This window comes from Dipodomys merriami, unplaced genomic scaffold, assembly GCF_024711535.1.
Source record: "Dipodomys merriami isolate MVZ:Mamm:240054 unplaced genomic scaffold, mDipMer1.0.p SCAF_2, whole genome shotgun sequence".
Taxonomy (NCBI): Eukaryota; Metazoa; Chordata; class Mammalia; order Rodentia; family Heteromyidae; genus Dipodomys; species Dipodomys merriami.
Window position 1 is genome coordinate 4,744,735 of NW_027203381.1, and position 26,436 is coordinate 4,771,170.

The 26,436-nt window shown below is 38.2% G+C and overlaps 1 protein-coding gene across 1 annotated transcript in view; it reads right to left on the reverse strand.

Annotated features, from left to right (window-relative positions):
- Dok6 (docking protein 6) overlaps window positions 1-26,436 on the reverse strand; it is a 275,916-nt gene that overhangs the window by 158,051 nt on the left and 91,429 nt on the right. Inside the window, exon 2 of the mRNA XM_070028977.1 lies at window positions 10,390-10,497. Coding sequence (XP_069885078.1) covers window positions 10,390-10,497 — 108 coding nt within the window. The remainder of the gene's footprint in view (window positions 1-10,389; window positions 10,498-26,436) is intronic.

Consider the following 26,436-nt stretch of genomic DNA (forward strand, 5'->3'; position numbering starts at 1 on the left):
TCACCATTATGTGTTTCAGGGCTGGGTGGAAAGCTCCCTCCACCCAGCTAGGCATCAGGATGGCTGTGAAAAGTGACTCAGACTCAGCCTCGTCACCTCATGATGATCTAGCCAATCACAACCCCAAAATATACAAAACAAATAAATAGATACATCTGTAGTAGCCTGCAAAGAAGAGTTTGTTTCTTTGTCATCACTCTGGAAACCATATAATTGAACAACTATTTACCTGGTATTACATAATAGGAGGTGTTGTAAGACATCTGAGTGATTTTTAGGCAATATATGCACATACTGGCATCATACATTCATCCTGTCTAATGTAGTTCACTGACTGTAACACTGCACTCACCTAGAAAGCCACAACTTTACCGAAAACATGTTAAGGGCTACTGTTTAGATTCTATGGCTTTAGCTAGCAGATGTATAAACTGAAATCGCTTCCTCATTGTAGTGGGTTGAACAGGTCCTCAAAAAGATACAAACAAATTATAAGCCCTAGAAACTATAAATATGCCTTTATTTGTAGACAGTTCATTGTAGGTGTTATTGAGTTGTCATGAAATGATGAATTTCACCAGACTTCTAACACATTAATGGTATTGCTTCACAGACTATTCCATAAAAGGGAAGAGAAAGTATTCATCCAAGCAATCTATGGGCTCAATGCAATCCTCATCAAAATACCAATAACATTCTTAATAGAAGTAAAATAAAAACCTAAAATTCATCTGAAGGCAAAAAAAACCCTTCCTCATTGTCAAGAGCAACGCCACAATTTGATACTTACAAATACACTGCAGATTCTGGGGGAACAAGTTAGACAAGAAATGTACTCGCTACCTTACCTATGTAACTGTAATCCCTCCGTATATCACCTTGACAATAAAATTAAAATAAAACCACCATCAAAAAATATGTTTCAGATTCTCAATAGTAAAAAAGTCACAATATTGACATTAAAAACAGACAGACAGAGAAGAGAAGATCTCCCAGAAGAGAAGATCCACAGGAACCTGATTCTATATCAAATTCCAAGCAACACACACTACAGAATGTATAGCCTCTTCAGCAAATGGGATTGGTAAAACTGGAAATCCGTATGTAGAAGAACGAAACTAGGTCTTATCTCTCACCTTTTATTGAAAAAAATCAATGCTAAGCCAGGTGCCTGACTCATGCCTGTGATCCTAACTACTTAGAAGGCTGAGATCTGAGGATCACAGATCGAAGCCAGCCCAGGCAGGAAATTTTGTGAGGCTGTTATTTTCAATTAATCACAGAAAAAGCTGCAAGTGGTGCTGTGGTGCAATATGGTAGAGCAAATAAGAGCCCAAGGACAGCGCTCAGTCCCAGAGTTCAAGGCTCAGGACCAAAAAGAAAATCAATTTTAAGTAATCTGAAGGAAGAGATAAAACTTGGAAAATATGAGGGGAAAACAGGAGAACTTCAAAATATCGTGAGAAATATTTCCTAAAAGGACAGTCAACAGCTCAGAGATTGTACTAAATCAAAACTCTTCTACAAGGAAAAGGAAACAGTTAAGGAAGCCTACAGGATGGGAGAAAAATCCATTTGCTCTTCACCCAATAGAAAATCCTTTAGAACTGAAAAAATATAATATCAAAAGACCAACAATCCAATTAATAAACAGACACACAGACTGAAGAGATACTTCTGAAAAGACGAAGTGCAATTGGCCAAAAATTACATGAAAGAAATGTCAACCTTTTCAGCCATCAAATAAATGCAAACCAAAACTACACTGACATTCCATCTCATCCAAGTCTGAGTGGAAATCATCAAGAAAACAGAAATCAACCAACATTGCCCAGGATGAGGGGAAATTAACCCTTTGTACTCTGTAAGTAGGAATGCAATATACTCCAGACACCTTGAAAATCAGTATGCAGGTTCCTCACAACATTAAAAATAGAACTACCAGCTACAGCAGGAGCTATTGCACCCCTCCTGTCAGCATATTTTAGACATATCTGAACAATACACAACAGTCAAGATGAGCAATAAGCTTAGGTGTCCATCAACGGAAGAATGGATAAATGTGGCTCACATAGGTAATTGAGTATTGATCATCATGACGCCATGCCATTTCTAGAAACTTTCTTGGAACCTGAAGTCATTGCATTAAGTGAAATAAACCAGACTAAAATAAGTAAGTATAGCAAATATATTTCATGTACGAAACATAAAAAATACAAATATTGCAATAAGAGAGTGGAAGCCGGCTTGTTAAGGACCAGGGAGTTCGAAAGAGTAATGTAGGAGGGTGGCTACAATCCAATGCTACATTCTGCGCATGTACGAAATTTTCGCAATGCAGCTCATTATTTTTGCAATTCTGTGCTAGCCAAAAGTTCTGGAGAGCAATGGAAATATCTCCATTTTGTAATTCTGAAAGTATTAAGCATATTTTTACTTAACTTTAAAAAGTCTCACCACAACCTTGTAATGCAGCTTTCCAGAGCCTGAGCAGGGGTTGGGGTTGACAGACAGCCCCGCGGGTGGTGGAAATCCACTCCGCAAAGACCTTCCTGTCCTCGAGTTCCTTCAGCTCTGGGGTCCCATGAGGAAAAGCAGGAACAAGGTGACAAGTGACAAAGCCTCCCTGTGAAAGACACCTCCTGACAACGGATGGGGCCAACAGCAAGGCAGAGCAGCTACGGAGGGGTGAGTGCCCTTCGACTAGGAGGGGTGAGTGCCCTTCCACTATGGAACCACTCGCCAGGAAGGGAGGAAGTGGCTCTACAGGAAAGCCCACCGGAGGTCGGGAGGAGAAGGATGCTCCCAAGTGTGGGTCTACTCTGCTCTTTACATTATTTTTAGATACCACTATGCTTTGTTTACTGGTTTGGGTGCATAAAGAGGGAGCAGAACGTTTTAAAGAGATCCATTACTTTAAATTAAGTTAACTCAGGGCCATGAGCTTTCTCTTGCCCTTTTCTTCTTCAGGCTGATGCTCTACCACTTGAGTCACATCTCTACTTCCAGCTTTGTGCTGGTCAACTGGAGATAAGAGTCTCTAAGATCTGTCTGCTCAGGATGGCTTCAAACTCAATCCTCTATATTCACTGTACACATCTGATGTCCAGGCAGACGCATCACGAGTTTACTGAAAATATGACAGAAGAAGAACAAGAACGAGGAGCATGAGAAGAACTGGATGAGAGGCCAGCGATGGTCTCGCTGAAAATGGTCTGTGGCTCTTGCAGAGACAGGGTATGATTAAATACAAACTGCGAGCAAGCTTTCAAAGTGTCACAAGCCAGATTCCAAGTGGGAAAATAACAGAAGAGTCCAGAAGGAAATGATGACTTGTTAAGACATGGTATTGATCGCTCACTGGGCCCCCCTTCACATCCTGGCTTCTGAGATAATCCATCAAACTTGGTTCCCAGGAGGCATTTGGAAACACACGGACATTTGTCCAGAAGGCTACATGGTGCACGGAAAAATAAAAAGGACTGACTATGATCCAATCACAGATGACAACATCATCTTACACTTTGCAAAACACTATGTATGTCCTAAGCAAAGAGAAGAAATTCCTTGAAACTCAAGTAGCAGGATCAATCTCTACGATCTGTCTGAAACCACACATGCATCCTGACTGCTAACAGCAATGAAAGTAGATTTTTTTTCTAGCATATCTGGAATATTTATAAATTTATAAGCTTATTAGTATTATAAGTTGTATTATCTTTTAAAATGATACAATTTACATTCTATAATGTGCATACAATATAATTAAAAGCTTATAATGCATATAGTTAAAGTCATGGATATGAAATATAAATAGCATATTTGGAAAAAATACATTAACTAAAATATAACTTAAATGCATAATTTATATGCATTTACAATATATACTCTCATTTAAAGAGGTATCGACAAGATATTACACAGGAACTCAAAATTTAAAAATATTTTTCATAATAAAAAAGAAAGTTCAAAGTATTTCAAGATGTACAAAGAGTAACTGAGCCTATCTATAAAGAACTAATAATAATAGCAAATGCATAAAGCAAATGCACATTAGTAAGCAAGCTGGGCATGCTGGCTCACACCTGTAATCCTAGCTAGTCAGGTGGCTGAGATCTGAGGATCGAGGTTCAAAGACAGCCAAGCCAGGAAGGTCCAGGAGATTCTTATCTCCAATTAATCACCAGAAAATTGGAAGTGTCGCTGCAGCTCAAAGTGATAGAGTGCTAGCCTTGAGTGAAAGAGCTCAGGAACAGTACCCAGGCCCTGAGTTCAAGCGCCATGACCAACAAAAACAAAAGAAAACAAAAAAGTTTTAATAAGCAAGACTTCTTAATCATTTAGTGAGGAGAGGTAGAAATAAATCAGACAAGGGATGAAAAGAGGGGGATGAAAAGAGGAGATGTAGAGAAAAAAACATGTACATAACAATGGAAAGTTTATTGACCACTATCAAGGGTGGTTTAAAACGTAGGCAACAAAATATATATCTAGGAAAATGCCAATGTGCGTGTGTGTACATGTTTGATGGGTTATGACAGTCAAATATCTGTCTCCAAATAAGTTAAGCAAATAAAACCAAATACTTTGCTTCCATCAATACTATATAACAAGAACACAACTATTTCTTCAGAGGTTCAAATCATTTGTGGCAATAATTCAAGTCTAACCAATAAAACCCTTGCTCTAAAACAATGTCACTAAGTCTGAAAGCCTAGAATGCTCTAAATAATCAAATGTGCCTTGCTGTTACTCTTGTCTACAAACTGGAAAATTCAATGTTCAATGGCCACTGAAGTTTTCTTTTTGTAGTAAGCATTGGTATCAAAAACGTTATTAAAATTCTTTATGAATTTGAAATCAACTTGGGCAGTATTTTATATAGTAGAATATCATAAACATTTACAGTAAGTACTATTCTAGAATAAATTAGGGCGTTGGTGACTCACTTCTGTCATCCTAGCTACACAGGAGGGTGAGATAAGAGGTTCATGATTCAAAGCCAGCCTGGCCAGGGAAGTCTGTGAGACTCTTATCTCCAATTAACCACTAGAAAACCAAAAGTGGCACTGTGGCTCAACGTGGAAGAGCTTTAGCCTTGAGCAAAAGAGCTCAGGGACAGTGCCCAGGTCCTGAGTTCAAGCCCCATGACCAACAACAACAACAACAACAAAAAATTGTACTGCAGTATTTTACAAATTGCAAACAAATTCATTACTTGAACGGTATGTGTACCTTTCCAGTAGTGATATAAAAAGCATTTATTCTCAGGAATATGTGCAAACCATCTGCTGCATCTGTCAGCTATTGGATAGTTGGGCATACTTCATGTTTTTATTTTTATTTTGGTGGTACTAGGATTCCAATTCAAGGGATGTGTGCCCTGTGTCTTGTTTCTAGCCTTTTTGCACATATTTTTTTTGGTCGGTGGTGAGGCTTGAACTCTGGGCTTGGGCACTTTCCCTGCACTCTTCAGCTCAAAGTGAGTGCTCTACAGCTTGAGCCACAGTGCCACTTCTGGTTTTCTAGTGGTTTTATTGGAGATAAGAGTCTCATGGACTTTCCTGCCCGGGCTGGCTTTGAACCATAATCCTCAGACCTCAGCCTCCTGAGTAGCTAGAATTATAGGTATGAGCCATGGCACCTGGCCATATTCTGCTTTTGAATGGGGTCCTCTGTGTGTGCTGAGCTGGGCTAGCACCCCAGCCGCACACTCCACACACAGCTGTGCTACTGCACTCAACTATGAATTGAGATGGGGTCTTGTGTGTATGTCTAGCTTGGCTTAATTTCTGCCTTATAGGTAGCTAGGATTATAAATGTGAGTCACTGGCACCTGTCAAATAGTCATACTTCATTGATGAATTAAAAAAATGAATTAAAAATACGCAGAAAAAAATTCTGAAAGACTAAACTTATTGGATCGCAATCTATGAAATGTAAAAAACGCTCCTGAAATAGAGGAAATCATGCAAAACAACACTGTGGTCTCAAATGTTCTCTCACATTACCTGATTCACCATGCAAAATGGATTTCTAAAATACTGTAAGTTATCATGCAAATGGGTCTCAACGTTTTTCCTCGACTGATGCTGGATGCATCACTGGAGGCAGAAATGATGTGCATACCAGTTGCTATCCTGTATTTCTCATGATACCTTACAGGTAGCAATATTTTTAGTGTGTGTGCTATTGTATTGTTTGTATTTGACACCCAGGAAATGTGTTTGAATTATATCCTATATTGTTTTATGATAGAATCATTTAAGAGTTGCACAAAAGAAAATGAATGGCTCTTTTAAAAAGTGAGATAGGGATATACATGTAGATCTATGGGAGAGCCACGGTCTAGTAGGTTCAGTCCCCAGGGTCCTCCATCCACCAACAAGTGAGAGAAAAGCAGTGATTTCTCTTATATAAATTATATGGCTGCAAAATTGAAGTCAGTCTCAGACCAATCATACAGATGTTTTCTAAGAGTCTGATCCATATCTGTTGTAAAATTAGAGAGGTTACAAAAATAATTCCAGATACGAAGTCAAGTATTTTCTAGGACATCAGCCATACCGGATAATTCTCTTAGAGACATTTTGACTTGAGAAGTTTTACTGACTTCAGTTCAGACAGCACCAAGATCAAGGAAGGTATGAACGCTTCCTATTATTTTGAGATCACAACTTTGCAGCAAAGGGTCTTAACCCGTGGCCTTCCTGCTTATGTCAGACTGCAGTCACCATTCCCAGGCTCCTCATCTGGGGCATGTCCACTCTTTACCATCCTGCTTAATGAAGCTTTCACCTTCGATGTCACTGAATTCTCCCTGAGGTATCATCACGGGATAGCATGGATCAAACAACCCGAGTCCGTGAGTTAGGGTATGACTACAGCAAACCCGTGTGTGTGTGTGTGTGTGTGTGTGTGTGTGTGTGTGTTAAAAAGTGCTTTATGCTCACAAACAATAATTTCTCCAAGATATGAGACCACAGATAGATGCATGTATTGATGGATGACTGAGTACCAGAAGAAGAGACCTGAATTCCAATAATTGAGGTTCACTCTGGGAACCTCTAGCCAGAATGTCAAGAGCCACCAAACCTTTGAACATCTTTCGTACAATATCAAGTATGTGCTCATCCACGCATGGAACCATTTCTTCATGAAAGCAAAGTAAGTGTTCTTCTTTGTGCATGGTCTGCGTCCGCACTTCCAAGACATTCTGCTTTTAAGGGAATGCTTTTTAAAAAGTAAAAGGATCATTTTTTTTCTAGTATGAATCAAACTGCTACCTACTCTAAGTCAAGCTCAGATCAATCATACAGATGTTTCCACAGTAAAGATTTCATCACAAGAAGTAAGTCCTGGACTACCTCCAAAGTGTGTTTTAAATAGAACCCTGCTAAGGCGAGGCAGAGGAAAGCAGGTAGGATAAAATGATGTTACAATACCAGGCTATAGAGGATTTAGACAGGAGACAGGTCTCAATTCAAGCATCACTTTTCTGATACCTTGTATTTTTCATCTCTGGAACTTATTCCGTCTTCATTCATCCTTCCAGTAGATTTTATTTATGTTTCCCTCCCTAGAGGCAACACTCCTATTTATTTCATTAACATTTCTATGAGCTGTTTCTTTTTTCATCGGCTTAGAAAATTAAGGAAAATTTATTAGCTGATCCTATGTAAATTGCTCTGGTTTAGTTTTCATCTAGGATAAATTTGTTTTGAATATCTGTTATGACAATTACATACAGCTACATTTTCAAACTCTAATGCATTTTTAATAACTTCCTTCAGAAGCTAGTAATTTGAATTTCAAATTCTTTTCCAGCAAGAAGTTAAAGAAGTATATGCCATTTTATAACAGTTTCATATAAAAATGGATTTATGCAGCAAGATCTCTCTCACAGTAAACATATCAAATGTCTAAAGGAGACCATCAATACTCATTAGTTGATAATATATATATTTTCCAGATAGGGCAGAACACAGAGTTAAGGTTGGTAAAGAAATAACTGTATTATTAGTTTATTTTTCCAAATTCTCGCCTACAGTTTACAAATATTTCACTCATTTGCTCAGTTATTTTAATGTATTGTCTAATCACCACAGTAGTCTTCACAGTAAGTCAAAATGACTAATTTCTAGTTTAAAGTACTTAAAACATTAACAAACATGTCAAGCCTTTTAAACTTTTCGGAAAACCAATTCACTGCATTTGTAAAGTGTTCAGACTCTGCACCAAGTCCTCAAGCATTTACCATTCTCCAGCTCCGCTTTCAGAGTTTGCCAGCACTGGAGTATGCAATTTCTTTGCAAATCAACCCATAATGCAACTTTTCAGTTTTCACAATCCAGTGCTTTTTTTTCTCCTCCATGGAATCCACTTCCTTCTATTACTTTGCTCTATTGAAACAGAGTAATGTCTAATGTCACATCCATTGTAAAGTCCTGATGTCCAAAAGCAGAGTGAACTATTGCTCTATCACGCATCAAAGTTGATTACCGTTAGCCATTCATGTATTTATAAACCTTTCACGTTGTCAGATTATACAAAAATGTAAAACAATGAGTTATTAAATTAAGCACTTAGTGGTGACTCCAAATCCTTCAATTCTCACATGCAGTATGGTATTTTTCCAGACAGCAGCCCTGTTCTTAGCATGCAGACAAGGACACCTCTGAACCTCAGTACCTAACTTGGCACTAGACACAGTAGACTCACAAGCATACATACTGCATTAATGGCCCTCGTGTATTTGTAGCCCCACAGTTTTTAATTGCGTTGGGCCTGTGCTAGGCCTTGATCTCAGAGCCTAGCACTCTTACTGTCAGCTCTTTGCCCTTGCTAGATCTAAACTTGAAAATGATGTCCCTCTGCTTTACCCTTACAGTGATTAGAACACAGGACTGTGCCACCATTACTGCCTCTGGGTACTGATTTCAGAGAAATGTTCTGAAGGAAATGTACTCTGCCTGACTTACATAACCATAAGCCTTCTGTTGAATAATATTTTTAAAATTAAAAATCATCTCATAGCATAAGTGTCAGGTGCTTACATTTCATGACCTAGAAATTCCTCATTAAGCTTAACCTTATTTTCAAAATTCCAGTGATTATTATATCATAATACAAAAATAATAGTAAGACTCTAGAGTTCAATTAATTTCTTGCATAGTGAGAACAGGTAAAATGGTATTGTCTGCTTGAAGACATCATTTCTCAAATAATCTTTAGACACATGTATTACGATGATTTAAAAATACATCCAGGGGCTGAGAAGGTGCCTCAGTGGTAAAGCGCTTGCCTTGCATGCATGAGGCACTGGGTTCAATTCCTCAGCACCACATAAGAAGAAAAAGCCAGAAGTGGTGCTGTGGCTCAAGTGGTAGAGCACTAGCCTGGAGCTGAAGAGCTGAGGGACAGCGCCCAGGCCCAGAGTTTAGGCCACACATCAGCAAAAAAAAAAAAAGAAAAAAAATAATACATCCACTCATGAGAAAACCAAATATGTATGAGCTATGCATAAGTGATAGAGTAGAAACCTGAACTTAATTTTTCTGGCAATTAACTATATAAGTCACAGAGAGTTATAGAAACTCAGCTGTTTCAGTAACAGGTTTAAATATAATCTACATGATAGTTCTTTGTGTAGGTGGGTTAGTTGAATTTATTATCAGTTAACAATGTTACTAATAGAAAGAGAAATTAGAACTGTATATCATATAAAATAAAAATCCAGATATTCAATGTATTATTTGTGATGACATGCTATGGTACCACCAAAGGGTAATTAGAATTAATGTTTACTAAACCTATAAACTTATTTAAGGATTTTATCGAAGATATTTTTAGAAGGCCATATGCATTGCCCGTTGGAAGTTATGTTTTCTACTCTTCTAATTCTTAGAAAACCTATATGCTTTAAACATATGCTAAATCTCTACATATGCCCAACGACCATTTGCTTGTTAAAAACTCAACTAAACAGTGAATGCCTTACATGTGAATGATATCATTAGCAGTAGTTAAGCTGGTTTCAGAAGTTTTATCTCCTAGATATTGGCCAGAGTTTAAATCAATGTAACAAGTGCACAATTAACCTGAACAGGGAGGAAGTGCTTACTCAGCACCTACAGAAATGATCCGGTTGAGATATGTGTCATCTCATTTTGCAAAGTAGCAATAAAAACGATCTGCAGATGCACCTGTGGCATTTACAGCTGATGATTAAAAGAAGGAAGAAAAATAACTTTTGCATTTCTCAGAACAGAGGCATTTTATCCCGGCCATGCACTTCTGCCTTCTGTAGGTATCATCTATCAACAAAACGTCTCCACATCCTGTTGGGGACCTGGCTATTCCCCAGTGACGGCCAGCTCCGTGACTTACCTTGTGAAAGTTTCGAAAATAAGCCGCTTTTTCATCTGGAAATTTTTCTAACCTTCTGGGTCCTTTGCTAGACGCTTTCTTGAAAACCAACCAGCATCGTCTGAAAATCTGAAAGCAAATAAAGAAATCTGATTATCTATGTTTTCCTCTGAGTTGTACTACATGGGGAATTTTACCTATCCATTTCATCTACTGGGAATGAATTTTGTAAAATCCACTTATTTTCTAGAGAACCTTTCAAAGACTTTAAGTAGTAACCAACTAAAATAATAGCATTTTAACAGATGTGGTATTTCATAAGAAGATAAGTGATAGGGTTTTCACTGTTTGAGGCGATAGTCTATAATAAAAGTAAACCACCTAGGTGTGAATATTACATACACAATTTATTCTTAGAATTCCATTTCACCTAGGTATGAATATCACATACACAATTTATTCTTAGAATTACACTTTTCCTGTTAGTGTACTGGGTCTTTAACAAGGTGATATGAGATATACACACATACCTGTAATTTCTAAGTCCCAAAAAAGCATCCCACTTAAAAATTAGTTCTAGGTTGTTTTTTTTTTTAAACAGATGCTCATATGTTGACCTAGAAGGCAGCAAGAAATGTGTTCTTATAATAATGAGCATTATCTGTGTCATTCTTCTGTAGTCTCATGGTAACTACTCTTTTGTTAAATATTATCAGTTTCAAAATGATGTATACAATTTTCCTAATTAGTGAATCAAACAGGAAGTTACTGCTGCCTTTATTTTAAGATGAAGTTAGAGATAATGTTGAGATTTGAATACACATCTACCTGACTTTTCAAATACTAATGACACCGGACGTATTCTCTAATAGTAATCAATAGTGGCCTTTGAGAACGTCTGTCACATTATCACATCAAATGTTCTCTGTCAGTTTAAAGGCAAAGTAGTAAAATGTGTCTTTCCAGAAATTCAACAGCCTGGGAAGTGCAGATTGCCCACAACTTTCAAAGTCTCAAGTTAGAATGTTTGTTTGTTTGTTTCTGGAATTTCTCCTTCATTCATTGGGGAAAGATTTCAGAAATATACATCACTATATTTCTCTTTTATGTCTTTTTATCGCATAATCATCACAGTGTATTCGCAAGTAGTAAAAGACAGATAATAAATTTCTTTCATATAAGTTCCCTGGGCATTGCTTTTATTCACCGAAAGACAGGATTTCCCATGCTAACAAGCACTCTTCGAACAATCACATAAAGACCAGTAGAACAGCAATGAACACACACCCTTACACCACTGCTGCTCTTTTCCTTGGATATTCCCCAGTAGCCTTGAAAAATACATCCATGATAGCTGAGCTGCTTGCACACACCCATGTGTCCGTCTGCCCTCTAGAGATCATATGCGCTTTTCATTTCGAGTCTTTCATAACCTCACACCTTGAAATGAGATGCTTCAGCCTCCTTCCACCCCCTTGTGCTTAGGTCACTGTGGTGTGACTCTTTGGTTAGTTTTGTTTGTTGGTCCCTTCCTGTTCCCAGTCCTCCAGTGAATTTGCATAAAAATATACAAATAGAAATTATGATATCAGCATATGACTTGAATCACTTCAGTGCACTCAATTCTATGTAGAGTTCTTTGGTGGGGTAGAATTCTGGCCTTCTTATTATCACAGTATTCTCGTGTCAAGTTGTAACAGATTTAGAAACGGCACACACAGGAGGAGAGGTGGTCCGGCACAGTGGAGGATGAAGGCGTCGGTCAGGCTTGGCTTTGCATCCGGGTATGACTGCTGACCAGCTGCTGGCCAGCCTTGCACAGGTTACTTAGCATCCCGCCAATAAACAAGGGTGTGGCGTGGGAAGAAAGCGGATCTGACAGGCTGGTCCATACTTTTGTGCACAGAAGTTTCTCTACAAAAGGGCTGCTCCTAACTTTGGTCCCTTTTCCTTTCAGACTAGGTGCTTCATACAACAAGACTATACCACATTCCCCGCCCCCCCCGACTCAATTCGAACAAATATTTAGAATCAGAATATTAGATGCAGGCATTCAGCATCCAGAGACATTAGATGCCCAAATGAGTCTGAAAATGGCAAGAAGGAGGATGAGGAGGAGTGTGAAGGGGTGTCTGACTAAGGTACCCTGTAGGCATTTATGGACGTGTCAGTGCACAATCCCCTTCCAAAAATAGAAATAATCATAGAGTACTGAGTTTCAAACACAGGCTCTGGAGCTAACAAGGCCACACTTGTAATTCCAGCCCCTCCCCTCCCCAGCGCTGTGCATTATGGGAAGCTATTTAACCCTCTGCCTGTGTTGTCACATTAATTTGGGAGAAATAATGTTTCAATCACAGTATTATTGTGGAAATAAAAGGAAAGCATGTACGCTAAGATAGTCCCGCAGTGGATATACAAGAGTCACCAACTGAACACTAAATATAAGACAGAAAAAAGTTCTTTAGAAACTAACCTGGCTTAGCACATTCAAAACCCCAACCCGGATTTCTGTACATTGCACGATAAAAATTATCTTATACAAAGATAGTTTTCATAGTTCTCACATGGTTCCATAATTAAGAGGATTGAAATATAAGAAAAATCTGCAAAGCTATTTAAATAGTACATTGCATAAAAATATCAGTTCCCACTAATATTTCACTATGTGCTCAATATTGTTAAGCAATGTAGCTATGTATATTTCTATTAACTAATACATATCTGAAAAAGGGAAAAAGTACCAAATTTACACTTTCCATAAAACAGTTTATTCACAATTGACTCAGTCTCCACTATCATCCAGACCTTTGTATTAGAATTGAGGCCATTATACAGTAATGTGTAAGCTCATAGTTGGAATATTTCAGTTTTATTTTTCTCCTGCAGGTTCTGTTATTCATTAAACAGCTCACCTCAGAGAATTTAGGTACGCTTCTTTAAAACATGATTTCCTCATCTACAGATTAAGGTCTATCTACTTCATGAAATCTTTCTTAGGATTATTAGAGAGCCTTCATAAATGTGTGTGTGTGTGTGTGTGTGTGTGTGTGTGTGTGTGTGTGTGTTCGAACAGTCCACACTCCTGGGTTTTGGGTACTGAAATACGTTTTTCCAGATTCTCTTCTACTACCCTTCAACTGGATAGTATTTTGACATGAGGACCTTGGAGACAATAGGGTTGGATACAATCTCAATGGTTGGTCTTGATGGTGGAATTAGAGCTCTTATGAGAACAGGCATGAGGAGCTTTATCCACTTGCTCAGAACGAGCAGGGCCGGTGAGCCCAGAGGGAGAAATCTGCTGTGTGCAAAGCACGAAGAGGACCCTCTCCAAAACCCAAGCATGCTGGCATGCTTATCTCATACTTGTTTATGGCATTTTTCATACTTCAAAATTCCAAAGAAAATTTCACAGCTAAGTCATGGTAACACAGTTTACTGGGAAAACAATATGAATTTATCAAGGCTATGAACTAATTATATTTTGATCTGATATCTTGTTAAATTTTTAAATGTAAGCTAGAAAAAAATTAATAAATGGATAGCTTTTTAAAACATAGCTTTTAGGGCTGGGAAGGTGGCTCAGTGGTAGAGCACTTGCCTTGCATGCCTGAGGCCCTGGGTTCGAATCCTCAGCACCACATAAGCAAAAAGGAAAAAAGCCACAAGTGGCGCTGTGGCTTAGGTGGTGAGTGCTAGCCTTGAGCTGAAGAGCTGAGGGACAGTGCCCACGCCCAGAGTTCAGGCCCCACAACCGGACCCAAAACAAAAACAAAAACAAAACAAAACAAACAAATCTTACTACGAAGCCAGGCGCTGGTGGCTCACGCCTGTAATCATAGCTACTCAGGAGGCTGAGATCTGAGGATCGCGGTTCAAAGCCAGCCCGGGCAGGAGAGACTGTGAGACTCCTATCTCCAGTAAACCACCAGAAAACCGGAAGTGGTGCTGTAGCTCAAGTGGTAGAGCCCTCGCCTTGAGCTGAAGAACTGAGGGACAGTGCCCAGGCCAAGAGTTCAAGCCCCACGGACGACCAAAAAAAAAAAAAAAAACAAAAAACAAAAAACATAGCTTTTGAGTCAAATGCCTTCAGAGATGGAGAATTTTCAAGTGTCATTTTGTGTCAATGTGAAGTCAAATACAGCATGAGCCAAGGCACTGGACACCACCTGTACCAGAATATAATGAGCAGAATCCTGGGGACCTCACCTTGATGACCTTACCAGCAAGTCAGGTTTTGTTAGTGAACCATAATTTGCTTTATGCCCTCCAAGTGATGCTTTCTATAAGTATGTAGGGGAAACTCCAGGGAAATGGGCAGCAAAAATGTCTGTCAGAGATGAGAAAATCACTCCTACGAGGAAAAAACAATCCCAGAACAATGCAAAGGTTTCCATTTTGTTTACAAATGCAATGCACAGAAATGGAATCTGTGAAGGAGATCTGAAGAGTGGATTAAGGACCTGATTTGCATTGACTTCGCACAGGCCTGAGCCCTCAGTGAATGACCTTCAGGGGCAGTGGGTGGAGAGGCTCCGCTCTTCTCCCCTGACACTTCCTGGCTCCTCAATGACATCTGGTGAGCGACTGTCTGCCAGAAGGTTCTGCTTCCCCAGGTCTGTGCCCGAGAAGTGACATTGCTTTGTGCTCTGCCACGATTGCTCTCTGGATACAGCATGGCTCTGTGTGCAGGATGACTTACCTCCTCACTGAGAACCCTCTCCAAAACATGCAGCTGGGCTCACCCAACCGGCTTCAGGGTACCCCTGGATTCTCCTTAGAGAAAACTCCACATTGATGCCAGGACTCCAGAATTCCCCAGGAGCCCCAGCTGCTGCGCACTTCTATTTTCCACTCTAGGAGCCAGCCAACCAACTTGCAATAATTAGATACCCTCTTAATCCTCTTCCATCTGATAAAAAGCATTTTACTACATGGCAATCTTTTTCTCTTAATGCTTTCTCCTTTTCAAGGTGATTTTACTCAAAAGACACCCTTTTTCTATTTAAAACTCACTTCAAAGTACATGGAAGATTTCTTGGCTTTCCTTCATAGCTGTAATTACATTACTTAGCAAGAGCTCATTCACAAGCGTTAACTTTCCCAAAGTTGGATTTAATGGGCCTAGTCCATTACAAGCTGTTGGCCTAATGAACCTTGTACTTCAAGTATGAGTTTGGTTGGGAACTTGGAGGAATTTTTGATTATAGGAATTGTCAAACTCCAGAGTCTATGGCATTAAAGAGGCATGGGACTCATAGAAACTTAGTAGCTACAGATGTTTTTTTTTTTTGAAAAATCTCAAAGAGATCCATATTTAAGTATTCCCTATTTGAGTGTTTTTTTCTGAAAAAGGTTTTATCTATCTTCATCATCATCATTATCATCATCATCTACCTACACATGACACTGAGGGGCATCGGCGTCTATTATTTATTTGTGGTGAATGGTGAACGATGGGGCCATATCAAGGCAACAAACAAGTGAAGTCATCTCTGGAACAGGAAATGTGTGAGTTCTGGTATCTTTCAACACTAGCTCTTCTCCTTATTGCTGTGTGTACACCAGAGCACCTGACCTCCTCTCATTGTGTCATGTGTTCAGTTATTCAAACAGTACTTGAGAACTCTAGGTCCTATGACACAGTGGTTAAAAAGTTGGACAAGAAATGTACTTATTACCTTACTTATGTAACTGTAACCCCTCTACAGCACCTTGACAATAAAAAAATAATTGGGATACACATATCTGATTATGCTGATCTTTGGGAACAGAAAAAAATGAGACTGGGAAAGAAAACAAAAGAAAGCAATGGAATTCATGGACTCTCTCTGTCCTCATGGAAGCAAACGCCCTGCCTCCTGGTCCTTTCGTTCCAGTGGATGGACAAGTGACAGCGGATAAACAAGTGCATTTGTGAGCGGCACTGACCAGTGGTGCACAGCATCTCTGCACGGGACGAGGATGGCTGACCCGTCTCTGAGAACACCGAGGCCCAGCGTTAGGGCTGTGGGAGAGTGAGCCGCGCAGCCATCTGGAGTGGGGCTTCCTTCTGAGATTCCTGCAGCGCCCCTCCCCTCACAGGGGTCAGCGAAGAGACTCAGGGTGGAGGCGCCCTGGGGAGGAGCACTGAATTCAGTCAGGCCATTGCCAAGGCTGGTCTCGGACATATCCTGCATGGAGCTTTGGAACTGGCCATTGGCACTTCTGCCTGTGTCCAGGCCAACCTCATGAATGGGGCCAAGAAGAGCAACCTCTGGTCTGGAAACCCCCAATTCCTGAGTCTGTGCCCACTCCCTTCCTTATAAATCAATTACGGTAATCAACAAACAAGAGATGTCATGAACAGTCCACCTTATATTTGAAACTATACAAATCAGTACCATCTAGTAGAACCTTAGAGCGCACTTTCAAGATTACTTGAATTAGGTGACTTGCAGATTGCAATCTAAGCAAAGCCTAAATAAATGTAATTGCGTTAGTTATGTACTGAGATGCTAGGATCTTATCTGAACTACTCCGGGGGGGGGGGGGGGGTGGGAGTGGGCAGGCATATGAGGCCCTTCGAAACCCTCAGAGGTTATTTCAGCAGAATGGTTAAGAGTCTGAACTGGTGAGCATCGGCAAATGCAGTCCCAAAATTACAAATCCAAGCTGATGGGAATAGAAAAAAAATCAGGATAACATTAAAAAAAAAAAAAACATGGTATCTATGTATCTATGGGAACGATCATGTAAATCAGCCAGCCTACACGTGATTGTACAAGAAGATGAGAAACTGACGAAACAGACGGCAACCCAGCCCAGTGCTCATGCACGATGGGCGATTTCCAAGTCTGCAAAAGAACACCAAACAACTGAAAACTAGAAATTGGAAGGACTGAAATAAGAACGAACAACAAAATGGGAGGATCTGTCATATAAAATGCCCATATTAATTACAAGGACACAGTAAGTAAGATCCTGTTAATCTGCACAAACGTAGGAATGAAATGGAACAGGCACAACGCAGATATTTGGTGTGAAGCACTTCAAAGCCAATAAGAAAGGCTTTCAGGTAAACAGATCTCTGATCACTGGGCAAACATAATGAGAGTCAAATGAAAATTGACCTTCCCAGAATCCATTTCAGGTAAATTCTCTTCTATAATGCAAAAATCTGCATGTCTATTTAAGAAAAAATGGCTCCACTGATAGCTAAATAGAATTTCTTTTTATTTACTTATTTTAACCATGTAACTCTCCTTTTCCCAAATGAATGCACATCATTTTTGGTCCAAGAATCGGATAGATTCTTTTTTTTTTTTTTTTTTTTTTTTTAATTGTATTTTATTTTATTTGAGAACATACTGTACAGAGGGGCTACAATTACATGGGCAGAATAATGCATACATTTCTTACCAAGCATTGCAGCCTCCTCCTTTGTTTACCCTTCACTTCCCTTCCCTGCCTCCCCCCTCCCCCCACCCAATTTTACCCCCCTCCCCCCACCCAATTATACCCCCCTCCCCCCCCCCACACCGAAATTGTAAAGCTGGTTTTGACATGACATTTTGTACTTCTCATTGTTGCAACAGGTCCACCTGAATCCTTAAACGATTTGTTTGTCCCCATCTCCTCCACATGATATACTGATATCAAATATAGTGAAAGCGGGGGTTACACTGTGGGGGAGGGACATACAAAGCAATAAAGGAATAATCTTATAAATGCATTAGAAATACATGCATGAAAGAAACGAAAACATTAAAATACATATTTAAGGGTTCATTTTCCTAACATCACATTATCTGGCCTTTTCCGCTTGACTCATACCTATACTAGATATTGCATATAAGGGAAACCATGGGACCTATGCTTCTTTGGGCCTGGCTTACTTCACTTAATATAATTTTTTCCAAATCTTTCCATTTCCTAACAAATGGGGAAATGTCATTCTTTCTGATGGAGGCATAGAATTCCATTGTGTATATATACCACATTTTCTTGATCCATTCATCTACTGAGGGGCATCTGGGTTGGTTCCATATCTTAGCTATGGTAAATAATGCTGCAATAAACATAGTTGTGCTGGTAGCTTTAGTGTGGTCTTGTTTGTAAACATTTGGGTAAATGCCCAAAAGTGGGATTGCTGGATCATAGGGGAGATCTATGTGAAGTCTTTTGAGGAACCTCCATACTGCTTTCCAAAGTGGTTGAACAAGTTTACATTCCCACCAACAATGAAGTAAGGTTCCTTTCTGTCCACATCCCCTCCAGCATCTGTTGTTATTAGAGTTCTTGATTTTTGCTGTTCTAACTGGAGTGAGGTGATATCTCAATGTTGTTTTGATTTGCATTTCTTTTATGGCTAGGGATGTTGAACATTTCTTCATGTGTCTATTGGCCATCGGATAGATTCTTGACGCGATTATGAAAGACCTGATAATTAAAGCTTACAGAAAAAAATACAGTAGAGTAATAAACCTGTCAGGGATCTCAAATTAGGGAAAAGTAGGGCACAAGTACATAATTATGAGAAAATAAGAAATTAAAATAAGAATTGATTTTTTATCATCAAGGAAGACTAAGAAGTAAAAATCAAGTAATAGCTGAGAAGATACTTGATGTACACATGATTGTGTGATAGAACATACACTGAATTGGGAACGAGCTCCAAGAATTCCAAAAGAGAAAAGACAATACAGGTATTTATGAAGCAGAGCTTTGCAGATCTCCACTAAGGTTATAGAAGTCCTCGGGTTCACTGACACTTGGAAATCTGAAGGAATGTCTGATGACACATCCCTGTACTACTTACAAAAACAAAATTGAACATTTTACAATAGCAAGTGCTGGCTGAGATGGAGAGCCAAGGGGTTCACGTTGTACTGGAGGAACTCTTCTCCAGGTGACTTTGGAATTACGAAACTCTAATAAAAAGTCATCGAGAAACTGGCAATTCTACCCTGAGTCATGTACCCGGCAGTGAAATGTATACCTTGTACAGAAATGTTCATGTTAGCCTTATTCATAAAAGTCTTGGATCCAGCCATTGTGGTTTATATCTGCAATTAAATACAAGGCAGCCGTGCAAAAAGTCTAAGTATGATTACATGGACAAATCTACAAATGATGTGGAATGAAAGAAACAGTTTAAACAAAAGAATGTATAATGCTAGATTCCTCCACATAAATTCTGCACACCAGCAAAACCAAATTCCACAGCTTGTAGATACACACTTATGTGACAAGAGTCCTCTCCCTCCCACTCAATTAGGTGGTGAGTATTCCACTAGTACCACCGTGGCTTCTTCCATCACAACCAGCAAAAGGTGGTTGATGTGGTGGGGTGTAACGGTATGTGGGAAGAACAGCGTGGAAATCCATGACTGCTAATAGTGTTGTATTTATCTAGACGTATGCATTCCAGCATTTGATTTAAGCTATCTAGATATATGCCATTTTGTCTATGGTTGTTGAATTACAATTTTAAAAGTCACAGCATATGAGTTACTTGCCAGTGCCTTCTGTTGATAATCATTGCTATTCAAGAGGAGATCAGCAGGATTGTAGTTTGAAGTCAGCCTAACCATATATGAGAGAACCCATCTCAGTCACTAGCTAGATGCATGGCACTGCGTGGTTTCCCAATTATGAGGGCAGCATAAATAGGAGTATCAAGGTCCAGGCTAGCAGGGCATACACAGGACATCCGGTTTGAAAAATAACAAAGGAATGAGGGACTAGAAGACACTGTATGAAAGGAAATGTACTCATTACCTGACTCATATAATTGTAATCCCTCTGTACATCACCTCTATAATACAATAAAATTGTTAAAAAAATAATAATTTGTTAGGAATTGGAAAGACTTGGAAAAAATTATATTAAGTGAAGTAAGCCACCAGGCCCAAAGAAACATAAGTCCCATGGTTTCCTTTATTTGCAATAATATATGTTTGAGACAAGCAGAAATGGTCAGATGAGTTGATGTTAGGTAAAATGAACTCCAAGATAAGGATTCAAATGCTTTTTTATTTCTTGTGATTGTTTCTAACATATTTATAAGATGATTTCTTTGTTGCTTTGTATGTCCCTCCCCCATGGTAAAACTCCTGCTTTCATTGTCTTTGATGTTGGTATAATTTTTGGAGGGGAAGGGCAAAAACAAACCTTTTAAATAGGGGATACAGGTGGACCCATTGCAACAATGAGATGTACAAGTCGTTATGTTGGAAAACGAACTTTACAACTTTGGCCGGGCAGGGGTGGGGCAGGGCGGGAGGTGGGGTGGGTGGGGGGGAGGAAAAGATGGGAAGGGGTAACAAAGGAGGAGGCTACAATGTTTGATAAGAAATGTACTCATTATCTTGCCCATGTAATTGTAAGCCCTCTGTATGGTATTTTCACAATGAAATATTGAAAAACATAATAATAAAGGCAAAAGGAGGTGGAGTGTTTTAACTTAGCTAAATGCAATTATAAGCAAAAAAATAAAAGGTAAGACAATATTGTATGTTGAAGTTTACGCAGATATTTGGTTTCCTATTTAGTTTTGGTCCCTGTTTCTAAGAAGAAACAATAAGGAAAATAGAGACAGAAGACTTGATCCTCCTAGTATTTCTCAGAATAGCAGATGGCTGTCTCAGATAAGCATGCTTTTGGAGGTGCTAGGATAAACCATTCATTAGACTGACTACAGTACAGAAAGCAGGCACCACACAGCTTTTGGCCCAGATACTAACATTGCAAAGTACTGATATCTAATGTGCACAAATTTCCAAAAATTCCAGATAGCTTCAGCTTGTCTATTAAAAAAATAAGTGGCTTTGAACGGGAGTCTGAGGGAACCTTGCAATGTGTTTTTCTCTGGGGTCTTGAAAGAGAGGCAAAGTGGAATTCTGGCTGAGGAGGTGTTACTTCCACATCTGGTGAGCAGGTATCGAAAATGCGTGGTAGCTTCTCACAGGGGCACAGAGAATTCTGACAAAAACACAGAACGGCAAATATTACACATCATTTAAACTCAAGCAATTTGTTAAAGCTCCTCAAACCATGTGGCACAACATAAAAAGCCACCGCAACGTCTGCTGCAAAGCCCAAGGCTCACCTCTCTTGGTAACTACTCTCTACCCCATAATCTAAGTTGTGATGGACTAGGTCCATATTAAGACATAATGTAAGCAATGGATACACAGAGAAGTTCATGACCTACGTTTCATTATTCTTACATGAAATAACTTATTTTCAATGATTATTATCAGAACATACCTGGCCTGCATCTGCCTTATTTTCTGGATTACTCTGCATGCCAAAGTAATAATAGAGTATTCTTAAATATCATAGCAGGATTGGAAGTTTCTGAGATTTTTTAAAAAATTTTTAATTGTGAAATACTGTACAGAGGGGTTACAATTACATGAGCAAGGTAATGAGTACATTTCTTATCAAGCATTGTAGCCACCTCCTGTGTTTCCCCTTCCCATCCCTTCCCATCTCCCACCTCCCAAGCTTCTGAGATTCTATAAAGTAATTTTGTTTTGACCTAAGTGTAACATACAAGGTTTAATGTACCATCCCCAGTCTGTCTATGAGACTAGTTTTGCTTTGGTTTGTTTTTTTTTTTCTTTTCTTTTATTCATACTTACTTTCCCTCCTAGAGACTCACAACTACTTGCCAACATCTTTTGTGTGTTATGAATAAATTGACTTCTGGTCAACCTAGCTGGCTACTTCTAGTCAAAATAACGCTTTCTCAGAAAGGAAGATATTTTGGAGTTTATTAAGCTTTCCTGTTGAATGTAATGTTGCCAGGATCTACTTCTATATGGCCTTTATGCCTTGATCATTTTATAGATCAGCCATGTGGTAGTTTCCCTATTCCTGTTATTAGCAGTTGGCTGTCAAGTGCACAACTATATATATCAAACATTTTGTCCAATATATTCCCATAGGGGTCAATATCTATGTATAGAAAACCTATAGTCATACATTTCAGTCCCTATGAAAGGGTAATAATTGTCCCAACAAATATACATTTCTGTAGCACCTGTTTTTCATAAATGATTACATATAGTTTTTATTTTTAAAATCCAATGTTATAGTCAATCTTTCTGGATAATATACATCCTCAGTGCACAAATCTGTCTTTTGTTGCTTTGTTGGCCTCCTCCTTATACACATCAATTTCTCCATCATGAAAATGGCGACATTTCTGCTTAGTGAATTATCTTGAACATTAAAATAGATTTCAAAAGTCTGCAACAACGATACCCACAGGACAGTATATTGAAAATGAGCTTTACAACATCACGTGGAGGTGTGGGTAGGCTGGGGTGGGGAGAATGGGGGGAGGGAAGGGATAGTGGGACAACAACAAGGGAAGGGTAACAGTGATGGACAAGCAATGTGCTCATCGCCTTACCCATGTAACTGTAACTCCTCTGTACAGCATCTTTACAATAAAATAATTTGTTTAAAGTTTGTAGTTTTCATGGCTAACCTTCAAATTCAAATCACATAGTAAATATACTTGGAAATTGTGAAAAACATCACACTTAGTGGTGAATAAAACTTATAATTACCTTCAAGGGAATCTGGGGAAACAGATGAACAAATAAACATACCACTTAAGTAAAAAGTGAAGTATGAGAGGCCAGGCACTGGTGGCTCACACATGTAATCTTAGCTACTCAGGAGGCTGAGATCTAAGGATCACGGTTCAAAGCCAGCCCAGGCAGGAAAGTCTGTGAGACTTTCATTGGAGAATGAACCACCAGAAAACCAGAAGCGGTGCTGTTGCTCAAGTGTGGTAGAGTGCTTGTCTTGAGCTAAAGAGCTGAGGAAGAGTAGCCCAAGCTCAGAGTTCAAGTCCCATCACTAACAAAAAAAAAAGTAAAGTATGTGTGTATAAACTTTATATATGAGTATGGTATGTATGTATGTATGTATGTATGTATGTATGTATGTATGTATGTATGTATGTATGTATGTATATACATATACTTTTAAGGAGTGAATTCTCTTGGTATGTAAGTAAATAATGGCTGGAAAGATGACAGCAGAAGAAGCATAAGTCATTCAAAGTGCCAAGCCCTTAAATATTCTTATTCCAGAAGATAAAAGGTAAGGTCTAGAGGGCATGAAAGAGATGACATTGAACATGAGACCATGAGAAGTCTCCCTTATATTCTGGATACTACAGAATTTGCTTTAAGACTCTTTTTCTCCTTACTCTTTCCATATTTATTTTTCATACAGATTCTCATGTATCAAAGTAACATTTCTCTCTTTAACATGCAGTCATTCCAACCCAAAAGACAGATGTGAAAAGAGCCTGTTTACCTTAGATTTCAATAAAATAATGATAGCTCTGTAGCTTTGTGGTATTTTTTCATATGTCACAATCATAAAACATCAAATTGAACATGACATTTTTATTTTTAATCTCTGCTTAGATTCAAATCCTTTTTGAAAATCTTTCAATCATTCCTTCAGGGAAAAAAATAGCAACCCTGAAAGCTTTCTAAGGAGCTTATTTTCGCTGCAGACAGTATCTTTGATATATCTTGGACAGGTTGGACTACACTGTCAATATACTTTTAAGACATAGTGTTATAAAAATCATAGGAAGCGGAGAGAATCTCCCCTGCAGAAGAGATTTTTATCAGAATCTTGGTCAAGTATCTTTTGAAAATACCTCTAAAGTACATTTGTTAGACATATTTCCTGATTCAATGAAAATCATGACAGGAATAACTTACATATTCATATAAGGTTCACACAGTTTTAAACGCAGAAATAGTTCAGATCTTACAAGTATGCCTTACTTATAATTAGTGTCCAACAATTAAGTTAGTCCTAGAATGCTTGGAAATGGAGTTGATGATTCATTGAATTTATCTTTGGCCACTAACATGCTAAATGGTATTAGACAGTTTATACAATGGCTTGAGTTTATTTTTTTCACATAAAATGAGACTTGAACTAGATTATTATTCAAAACCCCTAAAAAAATACTGGGCTACATGGAAGATAAAGCAATAAAGTGAATCTGTGAATAGGTGAATCTATTACCTCTACTTAAACTGTTCAAAGTATAATCAAGAATATTTGTGTGATTTTAAAAAAAAATGATGTTGATTCCAGCTGTGAAGATTTGGAGCATGTAAAAGTATAGAGAAGATAAAAACGGAAACAGGAAAGTTTTAACAACCAGAAATAACCATAATTTTTAAATTAACCAACATTCATTTCTCTGATTCTAACATGGAAAACATGGATTGTTGATCACCATCAAGTTATAAAGATGAGATGTATTTTTGAGAAGCTAAGTGTATTTCTGAGAAGTTAAGAATACTTAAAAACAAAACATTTTCTTCTAAACTTTAGTTGTAACAAGATATGTATAGCTGGGCCCCTTCCATATGACTGTAATCCTAGCTCCTTAGGAAATGGAGATCCAATGGCCAGAGTCAAAGCCAGCCTTAACAGGAAAGTGTGTGAGACTCCGAATTACAATCAGCCATCAAAATGCTGGTAGAGTAGCTGTGGTAGAGTGTGAACTTTGAGCAAGAAAGTGAAGAGACAGTGCACAGGCACTGAGTTCTAGTGTCTGTACTGGCTCACATACAACACACACACACACACACACACACACACACACACACACACAGATATCTAGCAGATTTCACTTTTATTCATCTTTTAACCTAATGAATTCTGTTACCTTAAATTCTGTTTAGAAATGACTAAATTACCTAACTTTGGTATTTGCCAAATACCAAATAGACACTTTTTCAATGGGCTTGATTTTACTTCCAAGTTCATTGTTTTAATAAAAGAAAGGATTGTAGTTGTTTCTTACATTCTTGATCCTATGCTCATTGATTATTTGGTCCATTAACTGTCCTGGAAAATTCTTGATGCTAAGAGACCTTGTAGATAGAGAATTATATAGTTATTTAATTTGGCCCAGATTTCGTTGATATGTCACTTATATTTGGTAAGATTTTTGTATTTAATTTTTAAAATGTTTTGTAGATATCATAATTCTTAAGCTATGTCTTATTTAGTATGGTGTGACTACTGAAATATTTGGAATAATAGTTAATTGATAATACAATAATTTTTAGATAACATTTTCTGCCACTTAGAATTATATAGGTATCAATTATTTTCTAGAATCAGTAGATTTATTTTAATGACATTTAAAGCTCATCATGATAATCTTACTCTAAATCATTTTCTTCTTTTGCTTAAAAGTCTGAGGAACTTAAGATATTTATCCTTTAATATGGCCTATGGAAGTGTGAAACTACTGCTTAAGGGCAGAATATTTAAATCTAGGAACATAATAGAAATGCTCATTATGATAAATAAAGCAGATATAGTCAGCCAGCTACTGTAAATACTAGCAAGTTCATAAACTAAGGACAAAGAAAATTATACTGTGACTGGAAAAGTATAAAACACCAAATCTGTCATTACTTATGAAAACTATTAACATTAAAAAGTAGGTGAATTCATGGGAAAGCATTAAAATAGAAATTTCAGAAATGGTAACCCCTCTGTACAACTAACCTTAATAACAACAATAAAATACATTTAAAAAAGAAAGATACTTGAGAGAGTAGTAGAGATTTCAGAATATTAGCTGAACCTAAGATCTATATACAGAAATCTATTGCTTTTTTCTTCAGCAACAAACATGTGGACAATTTAAAAAGAATATACACCTTTTAAAATGAAATTGAAAATGTGAAATATAGTTATAAATCTAAAAGAGATCATTATCCTAGGAAAAAGGCCTAACTTTTTGGGAAGACATGAAAGTCCTAAGTAACTGGAAAGATATATGAGCAAGATAATGATTCACATTGATTCTACACACACTAATCCATAAATGCAATTTCAACCAAAACCCTTACAAGACATTTTGTGCAACTTTACAAATATAAAATCCTGACAGATGCTAAAGGAGAATGAGATAAAAGGTTTTACCTTCAACTGGAGACTTACAGTGAAAGTGAAATCATCAAGACTCTGTCGATTTGATGTGGGGTAAATAAAGGGCAGGATGAA